This window comes from Volvox carteri (genome assembly GCF_000143455.1).
Source record: "Volvox carteri f. nagariensis unplaced genomic scaffold VOLCAscaffold_34, whole genome shotgun sequence".
Classification (NCBI taxonomy): Eukaryota; Viridiplantae; Chlorophyta; class Chlorophyceae; order Chlamydomonadales; family Volvocaceae; genus Volvox; species Volvox carteri.
In genome coordinates, this window is record NW_003307577.1 from 771,355 (window position 1) to 781,595 (window position 10,241).

General features: G+C 55.5%; 1 protein-coding gene across 1 annotated transcript; it reads left to right on the forward strand.

Moving 5' to 3' along the window:
- Positions 1 to 2,695: 2,695 nt before the first annotated feature.
- Positions 2,696 to 8,037, forward strand: VOLCADRAFT_93909 (uncharacterized protein; the record flags this gene model as incomplete). The annotated part of the gene is made up of 9 exons (XM_002953091.1): positions 2,696 to 3,011; positions 3,396 to 3,541; positions 3,915 to 4,248; positions 4,489 to 4,604; positions 5,509 to 5,627; positions 6,071 to 6,157; positions 6,505 to 6,710; positions 6,856 to 7,241; positions 7,744 to 8,037. 9 exons carry the CDS (start codon positions 2,696 to 2,698, stop codon positions 8,035 to 8,037), a joined length of 2,004 nt encoding a protein of 667 aa, XP_002953137.1.
- Between the last annotated feature and the right edge of the window lie 2,204 nt (positions 8,038 to 10,241).

Consider the following 10,241-nt stretch of genomic DNA (forward strand, 5'->3'; position numbering starts at 1 on the left):
CAGCAGGTACAGCGATGCGGTTGCCAAAGTAGACGAGACCGTCAGGGGAGCGTTGGAGGTATGGCTTGATAGTGGCGGGGTTGGAGTACATGGGGTCGGTGGTGTAACCAGAAAGGATGGCGGCGGTGAGACTGGGGTCGGGAAGGACATGGGAGGCGAGAGCAAAGCAGGTGTGGCGGAGCGCGTTGTTGGCGGAGATGTCGACAGGTGGTTCTGTGGAAGGCCAAAGTGGAACGGAAGATGGAAGAGACTGTATGTGAGGCGATGGTGAGAGGAACGGTGTGGAAGAGACGCTGGAGGGTGGATCGGGGAAAGGCGGCGGTTGGACAGGGAAGCGAGAGAGAGCGTCGGCCAGGTTTTGTGGCCCAGGGCGGTAGGTGATGGAGATGTAGCCTTGAAACGGTGCGAGCAGTTGAGCCCAACGAGCTTGGCGTCGCGAAAGGTCCTTCTGCGTGAAGAAACGCTGTAGAGTGTCGTGGTCGGTGCATAGCGTGAAGTGGCAACCTTCAAGATAGCAACGAAACTTACGTACAGCGTGTACGACAGCAAGCAGTTCCAACTCGTGGATTGGATAATTTGCTTCGTGTCGATTGAGCTTGCGGGACTCGAACGCGACGGGATGAAGGGCGTTGTCTCGTTCCTGGAGGAGTACTGCTCCGAGGCCAAGGGTAGAGGCGTCCGTATAGAGGGTGAAGGTGGCTGAGGGACCCGTTTGAGGAATGATGAGAGCGGGGGCGGAGGTGAGTGCGTTACGAAGAGCATGGAAGGCAGCGACGGCGTCGGGCGGTAAGGTCTTGGGAAAGGGCTGGGTGGTTTTGGTAAGCGCGATGAGAGGGTGGGCGATGCGGGCGTAGTCCTTGATGAAACGGCGGTAGAATCCTGTAAAACCCAGGAAGGCGCGGACGTCGGTGATGGTGGAGGGAATGGGGAAATGGTTGAGGGCTGCAAGTTTGTCGGGGTCGGTTGTGATGCCGTCGCGGGAAATGATGAAGCCACAGAATTTTGTTGACGGCTGGGCGAAGGAACATTTTGTGCGGCGGACGTGGAGGTGGTGGTTCTGCAAGGTGCGGAGGACAGCTTCCACGTCGCGGCAATGGGCTTCGAAGGTGCGTGAGTAGATGAGGACGTCGTCGAGGTACACGACCGCACACTTGTTGCGGAAGGGGCGGAGGACGTCGTTCATCAGGGACATGAACGTAGCAGGGGCGCCGGTGAGTCCGAAAGGAAGGACGAGCCATTCATACAGCCCATACTTACACCGAAAAGCTGTTTTATGCACGTCCGGTTCGTGCACCCGAACTTGGTGGTAACCCGACCAGAGATCCAGCTTGGTGAAGTAGGCTGCGCCGTACAGCTGGTCTAGGAGCTCGTCCACACGAGGCAGCGGGTACGCGTTCTTGACGGTGAGCTGGTTGATCGCACGAAAGTCGACACAGAGGCGTAGTCCGTTGCCGCCGGGTTTGCGGGCGAACAGGATTGGAGCGCCAAACGGCGACGTAGACGGGCGAATCCAGCCACGGTCGAGGTAGTCCTTGAGCTGTCGTTCAAGCTCTTGGAGCTCTGCCGGTGACATACGGTACTCACGTTGCTTCGGCGGCTGGGCGTCGGGGTCGAGGGGAATGCGGTGATCGCAAGGGCGGGACGGTGGAAGACCAGTCGGTTCAGAGAAGACAGCGGAGTATCGGTCGAGGATGGACTGGAGAGGAGGCGGAGCAGGCGGTATGGAGGCGGTGGGCTGAGGTGGGGCTTCGGGATCGATTTCTGGATCATCGAGGGGACGGAGTATGCCGAGGTAGACTGGTGGAGGTTGAATAAAGGGGCCACGTTTGCGAGGATTGGAAGCGGTGGGTGGTGGTGGGCGGGCGCTGGCTTGACGAATCGTCTAGATCGATACCAACTGAAAGGGCATAGGCTCCGTTTCTCGTTGGGATGCCACGATGATTACAAAGAGGGCCGAGCGACTTAAGCCAGCTAACAACCTACAAGATGTAACAATGATGACATAACAAACTAAACAACAACAACGACTTAAATAGTCAACCAGAGCCTAGGCGGCGCCGAAAGGTCGTACATTATCCATATCTCAAATGATCGTCCACGAGTAAAGTTAACGACTTAACGACTAACAAGAAAACCTAACATTATTCCCCAGGTTTTACTTAGTAAACTTAGTAACCGATCAGTGATCAACATCAGACGATCTAAATTATGATTATTATCCACGTGTGCTAGAATCCCCACTGCGACCCCGCAAACATTGCAAACTGGCTTTTCCAAGTTTTGACAAAACCACGCAAAACCATATCGTGGATCATTAAACTACACTGTAACGCCAGATGCAACAAAAAAGTTCATAACGTGGCGTATATCGTCTATTCCATTTACACCCTTCTGCATCCTTGGAGAACAAAAAATCTTTCGTCGACTCCGTCACCCATTTTCATGTTAGATATGGAGAGCCCACAGATATGAAACATATATTACTGCTGTAACTCGTGTCCAGTAGTCCGTGCTGGAATGGCTGTCACCAGCAATCCTCGCATTCCTCTTCTGCTGCTGCTAATCGCCGCCTTGTGTTGCGAGAATGCTCATCCGGTACACGCCGGGGGGGAGAACAGAGATCCGCTACCTGGCAAGTTTTCTAAGATACCACCCTGATGCGTAACAAATAATTGTGTATATATTTACGCTACGAATGGCTGATGTATGTGGTTTTGTGGATGCAACAGGCTCGCATTTGCCTCAGACTAGAGCACCACAGCAGCGCCCTTTCCTAGCGCTAAAGGATACGGAGCACGCCAGCAGCGATGATGTTCAAAAGCTTTACGAGCAGGCGACGAGCGCGTCCTCCATAGCGTATCACCTGTTCGTAGCGGCGGAGTCACTGTCGCGTGCTGAAGGCAAGTCCGTTGTGGTCGTTGGTGGTCGGGCGTTGCCACAGTTCGTCGGCCCCGATCAATCTGTATGCGTGGGTGTAAGTAGACATGGCCGTTGCACCTGGCAAGTTAACGGTACGTGTACTGAGCCTTGAGTACACCCATTGCTTGACCGAAGTAGTGGAGGTTGCCGTACCGTACGGCAATGGCACGAGTTAATAGGTAGTAAAAGAGCTAGTGTAACAACGGTAGTTGTTACATTTGTGAATGCCATGCACTCATCCATTCACGTATCTCTTGCATCATAATACACGTTAGAAGTCATCGAAAAAGCGGCTGCGCACTTCGCTGCCAGCCTCTTTTCCCGCTATGAACTGCAGTCCAAAGCCGGTTGCCTTATCGCCGTACCAGTGCATCTAGTTAATGGCGGCACGATACGTGCTGCGTGCTACTCGCTGATGAACCCTTCTCGGCTCTTTTGCCCCGGTGCCCACGTACGCACCTGCTGTCGATCTGCAGTGCCATCCTCCAACGCTCTTCTGCCGTACTTAACACCGGTCATCCTAAAGCTGTACACATCACATCCGGAGCGTAGAACGTCCCCTGCGGCTGTAAATTCGTACTCCCTGTCTTGGAGCTTGTACAGATCATCTCCAACGTTGCAGGTGTGTGTCGCAGTGAACGGCTGGTGTAGATTACTCGCCGCCAACCGACGAAGGAACGCACATGGCCCTCAGTCTGTGGGAACTTGCCTGTTTACGTACCTTTGGCGCCTGGCGGCCTATCGCTTGTCATGGATTGTAACAACGAATGGGCGAAGGGGGGCACAATATCTAGGCCTGCCAGTGCACCTCCTCTACTTAACTGCCTGATGTTGTATGGGGCCCGGAAACACGATGCTCGTCGCCTGGCGAGTGATTGCTAATAAAGTGCGAGCAAACCCGGGGAAAATAGCATCTTAGTAGTGACGAACAACAGCAAGGTTGCTGAAAGGCCTGCTGCTGGGTGCCCCTCGCCGTGCTGCTCCCCTCCTTGCAGTCCTGCCACTACGATCTGTACACCTCCCTCGGAGCTGCCTTTTCCTGGGTCCGGGACAACATCCCCCTGCGGCTGCAGGAGGTCTCCGGGCAGCCTCTGGCCTCCGCCGCGTGGCCCGACATGTCGCGGACTACCCCGCTCAAGCTGGCGGCGAGGGTGGCGGAGGCACTGCTGCGAAATAACAGCCTCGGCGATACGGCCTCCCAGCTCAATGCCAGTTGCGGCCTGGCAGCGGCGGACTTCGCGGCCCTGGTGCCAAACATATCGTCGGTCCTCATCGACCTGCACGCGGACCTTCCATTGCTTCAGGACATTGCAAAACAGCTGTACGGAAGTGGGGACTCGAAGGCCCAGGGGAAAGACTCCCAACCCTTTCCTATGCCGGTTGCTGCTGCCAGTGGTCCCGGCACCCTGCTGCAGCAGCAGCAGCAGCAGCAGCAGCAGCATAGGAAGCTTCAGCAGATCCGGGGTAGCTATGTAGGCACGTTGCCCCCTGGCGGCTTCACGCCAGCACCGCCGGCCGCTATGCCAGCCATCTTGATTCCCCTTGTCTTCCACATCCTGCTGTACAGAGACAGTTGTGGAGCGCTGGGACCTGCACAGTACGATCAGGCGCCCGTGTTTATTGACCTGATGGTTCGCCTGGTGAACTTGATGGCGAAGCCGACAAACTTCAGCTTCTTTGTCAAGGTGGGCAAGTCGGGCTTTGATACAGTAAACTACATAGGCTTCATGGCTGAATTGACCACCACCACTACCATATGTACGGATCAGAATGCGAAATGATGGGGAGGAAACGAAGGCGGGGTATGAATGGGCGGGGGAACACGGCTAGCGTAGTCAGTTTGATACGCAAAACCCTGGATGGAACGCATGCAGCCGCTGTATTTCGCACTGGCGATAGCATGAGTAACGGACAATGACAATCCAGCTAAAGCGGGCTGCCTTTGGTGTCCTGCCGTAAGCGCTGTTAATCGCCCCCGCCCACTTGGGATGTGCTGTGAATGGTGTCAAAACCGTAATCTCGGCGGGTCAGGTGAGGTCGGGCGTACACATACAGAAATGCTCAGGAAAGAGTCGCAGTACATGTTTGAAGTACATGTCGTACATACTGGAGACTGGTGGATCTAGCAGCTATTTCATTCGTAGGTAGTTTTAGCAGAGGATGTAAGTGAATGCACTATGTAGGATTGATATTCGCGGCTGGAAAGCTAAAACGGTCGCGAGCGCTTAGAGCGGCGTGGGTAGTTAATGTGATAGCTGCATGGTCACAACAAAACATATGTGCGGAAAAGCGCAGCATCTCGAGAGGCCTTTCCCGCAGCCAACCAGTTGAAGCGGTGGGGAGACCTTGACCACCTCAGATTCGGTGCCATCGTAAAGGAGGCTAGGTGCTTGTGCCCCCGGCTGACGAGGTGGCGTGAGGGGAACTCACCCGCGGCCCGAGGGCAGGCGAAAGCGTCGCAAGGAGCAGTTTCGGCAGCCAGCTACCGCAGCAAAGGGTGCGGAAGGCCGACGCCGCCGATAAGGTGTCAGGCAAAGAAGCGACACACGTGCACGTCTGACCAAAGGGCGTCTGTAAAAATGCGTGCAGGAAGTCCGCAACAACGCCACAACGTTTCCCAGCCTCGTTGTGGGCAACCGAAGCAGGTGGCTCGACGTACCATTTTGCGAGGAGATGGGCTGCCTTAACGACAATTCATACGTGTCTTCGTAAGTCGCTACGGTACCGGTGGTAACGTTAAAGGCGATGGCTTCAAAATTAGAGCATGACGTAGCTTACGCTTGCTCGACACCATCACCTTTCATATTATCTTCCCTCCCGTGGTCTCAGCACCTCAACAGGCAATTGCCCTGCATCTGCACCTGCATCTGCCCGCTTTGTTTGCTATCCCCTTCCTCCGTACCCCGCCCCCCTGAGGCTCAGCGCAACCTGAAGTAGACAACGCATTTAGAGTCATCGCCAAATATTTTCGTAGCATCTATTCGTAGCACCTTGTCATTAGCTTGGCGCGCAGTACCTAGCTTTATTGCCCGCTGCCGCCGTTCGCTCTCGAAACCGTCGGCGGGGATGTTAATCGTGCAGGTCTGCATGGCGCAAATTGTTATACAACCGCCACTGTGGCTGTGAAAATATAGCCCTTTTGTGTTCGCAGGCTTGTAGCCGACTTTCCCCGGAGCATCAACGTCTTCGTAGCAGCTGACTCAACATCTGGGAGCCCTGGTGCCGCGTATGCCCCTGGGTGCGTCGATCCGAGTGGCCGCCCCCCTGCCCATTACTTCTTAAATAGGCTCCCTTGACCACATATATTAATTAAATAGTGCGTAACACGTCTTGGGGCGATTTGGGCCTTGTACGCATGCTATCCGTCGCGACTATGCAGTGAAGCTGTGGTTCGTGCCATGCATGCATGCGAGTATGTACGTGGCCTATCGAGCAGAATGATTTGGCCATCTTGTTGTTGTTATTGTGCATGTGGGTGGCGGGAGCGATCTAATGGCATACATCCAGAGATGCTGGAACTATTACTGCCCGACGGAATTCTCTTCACTGCTTTCGTTTTTGCCTCGTACATGTGAACGCACGCAGGTCAGATACCTACCCAGCGAAGGGTTTGATATTTGTTACTTGGGATTCGATTTCCATTTCTGGCTTCAATTCCCCCGCATTGTACAACGAGGGCTCACGGACGCTTCTACATGAGATTTTCCACCATCTGGGGCTGACTCACCCTTTCGGGAAATCCTACAGCTGTGACGATGATGACTATGTTCTCGATACACCAGTCTCCCTTGGTAAGCTTTTTCATTATACGGCTTCTGTGTGGTGTGCTACTTTTGAGATGAATCCAGGCCCCCAGGCAGATTTGGCCCTACACAGGAGCAGCTGATGCACGCATCTACATACATACACACATACATTCCTTGATGCATCCTGCAGGTCCGGTGTATGCGAACATAACACTCTTCAAGGTTGCTATAGGCCACTGCATGGAGGTCTTTTGGAATCAACTCGGGGGCAGCTGGGATGCAGCGTACAAACGCATGGCTTCACGCCTGGGAATACCGGAGGCCGACATGAATGCCTGGGCGGATAGCTGTCCCGACAGCCCCGGGTACGACGAGCTGGGCAATTACATGACGTACAGCGCCCCTGTCTGCTTTGCGGCGCTGGGCCACTTCACACTGGGCCAAGCGCTACGGGCACACTATGTGACGTCGGAGCGTAATCGCCTCATGTACGCATGGGGACAGTACTACGCATCCACGGCGCCGCCGCCACCGCCAGTGACTTCCTCGCTACCTTATACGTGGGACTACGGCAAGGTGAGATGTATGTACGTATGTGTGTACGCATGTATACCTCCAGGCCAGCACGCATATGTGCATATGTGTGCATATGTGTGTGTGTGTTTTGCACCTTGATGAGTTGCGTTACCACCCTCCAGAGGTGTATTAACAGGGCCTAAGGGTCCTGATCAGGGGGCCCAAGGGCCGAAGACTGTATGTCCGAGATAGGTAATTACATGACAAGCAACGAGCGCTGCAGCCAGTTACAGATCATCTCCGATGGCCGGCATGCTGCTACCTGTGCGTGTCTCTTAATGACTCAACGCTTGAACTTTATATGTTGTTTGTACGGCATTCCAGCACCCTACCTAGATCATCTTCATTGGCAAGCTAGGCCATACGCACGCAAGATACACCGCTATATAGCCGTCGCAGGTGCATGTGTGACGGGGCCCGCCAGAGGTATATCGGCAGGGTGCGAACATGGAAGGGCGGAATTGAACCAGGCGTCTTCTCCGTGTTGACATGTTGCGTACAGGTCACAGCAGGTACGAGTTATCCAAGCCCCCAGCCTCCAAGCCCGTTGCCGCCGCCGCGGCCTCCAAACCCGCCACCACCGCCCGCGCGTCTAAGGTCGCCACCACCACCCATGCCTCCGCCATTGCAGCGGCCTCTAATCTCGCCACCATCGCCCTCGCCTCCAAGCCCGTGCCCTCCAAGCCCCGTGCCCCCAACCCTGCTACGGCCGCCCCGGCCTCCAAGCAAGCCACCACCGCCCAGGCTCCCAAGCCCGCAGCCACCCCAACCATCACCCTGCACAGCCTCCAAGTAAGAGCTCAGCCGCCGCCGCTGATGCAGGCCGGCCCCACTTCCGCCGCCTTACACCCCGCGTTAGCCACCCGTGGAGAGAATGTTATGAGGGGAAAGGTGCTAATAAACGCGCTTAGGCAAGGGCTGTTTCCTTAACGTGCGCTTTGGGAGATGTATGTCCGCGTTTGAAAGTATGCAGGCGACCGCATGCAAGTGCGAGTGCGATTGGGCACCGGCGAGGGAGTACCGTGCCGTTTGCCACACATCCTGAAACATGGATGAAGCAGCCTATGCTATCAGCACGTGACTAAGTTGTTGTAGAGCAAATTTCAGCACGAAACACGCCGCCGGCAACATGCTGGCTTGTCAAAGCATGCATGTGCATGCACACTTATCATGCACAATATTATTAATGCTAGCAGATACCTATTGCTAACGTAGATGTGATGGGGTGGCATCGCTATGCAATGTTGAGTTCCTTGCGGTATGGGGACGTATGCGTGGGCACTTTCTGTAGCTAGCCGGATGGCGCGCGCGATCCCATAGACACGCTACGGTGGTACGCACCAATTGTGCCTGACCGTGCTTATCAGCAAGGGTGCTCACCAGCTGATGTCGACCGCTAAGTAGTAGGTGCCATTTCATTGACGACCAGGCTGGATTACTTCCATGTCCATACTTTGTTTGCTTTGGCATGTTATGTGTTGGCTGTTATTTCTGGAATAGCTGTCGTACAGTGCGGCACACACCAGCATCTCGAGGGGCCAATTTTGGAGGCTAGCTATTGCAGTACCGCCGTGCATACTCGGCGGGGGCAAATGTTTATGCTCGCGCGCTGAGATGATGATGAACGAGTCAAGTATGTTCAGGGACGTGCGTGCAAGGCGGCCTGCCTGACCGGCGTGGATTATGCGCTGGAATGTCAACGTCGCCGCGGTCCCGCGGGATCCTAGCTTGTCGGGAGTCATGTATGTTGGTGGTGGGCTGCGGTTTGTAACACTGGTGGTGGTTGGAAAGGTCTCTGGAGCGGATATGCTGTGCATGGAAAATATCTTCATTAGGCCATATCGTACGCCCTTCTTTTTTGACGACCTCTGATAAACAAGGAAGAAGTTGTCCAGCAGTGGGTGGCTAAAACAAATGAGACTTAGTGTACGCAATAATACACCTACATGCCACGGAAGATCTCTATCTGGGTGTCTGGAATGCTCCAGGATGAACGCGGGACAATCGTTTGGTGCCTCCCTTGCACCCGCGTAAAAGCATCTTGTTGGCTTAGATGCGACGGAGCGAAGCGACCGGAGCCTCTAAGGCTGGTTCTGTGGTACTGTCGTACAACTGGGTCGCAGTGGCGACTTAAACCTTACTGCTCTCCTGGTGAAGTCATTCTGCCTTCACACAGAAGAGCATACAGCCTTGTCCAAATAGTCAGCGTGACAGGCTGTACTTGCCCCCCACCCGCCCTGTCCTTGTCAGCCCCTTGCCTCCTTTTCCGCTATCCTCAGTCTTGCCCCAGATGCAGCACTGATCGGCTCGGCCTGGCGTCGGCGGGCTCCTGAGAGGCGCCCCCCCCTCAGCATGGTGGCAGGGGGAGACAGCACGCGGGAAGGGGGGTGGTTCAGGGGGCGGGGCTGAGGCGCCCGCAACCGGGGTGAGGGGGCACGCCCCATGGGGTTGGTGCCTGGTCGTTTCTGGTCGGTCGGGCTTTGTCCGGTGCGAAGGTCTTTGGGGCGCGCGGGTGCTGCAGTGCCTCAGTTACTTAGGGTCAGCAGTGCTGTCGTGCCGAGGTTGGGTTTTGGTGTTGGGCGCTGGCGCCCTTTCGCGGTGCGTGCCGGGCCATCGACGGCCTGGTGTGTCGCGCCGCGGTCGGCCGCGCGGCCCCCGTCGCTACGGGCGGCCTGCTGGCCGGTTGGGCCGCGCGGCCACTGATAGGCTTGGCTGTTTGCTCTTCCTGCTGTGTAAGGCCCGAGGCAGAGGTGCAATTCTCGCCAAAATCGTCCAAACCACGCCGTTCAGCACCATCGGGTCAGCCAATCCACAGCCACCAGAACCAGTTAAGGGAGACAGTAACACAGAACGTGCCAGTGGCCTCTACCCATACATACCTGCGAATCTGAACTGCTTCCCTTTTGCAAGACACAAGAGTGATTGGCGGCTTCTTATCCCCCCAAGCCTACCTGGAACCACCAGGAGTTGACGCTAATTGTGATGTATGGTACATTAGAC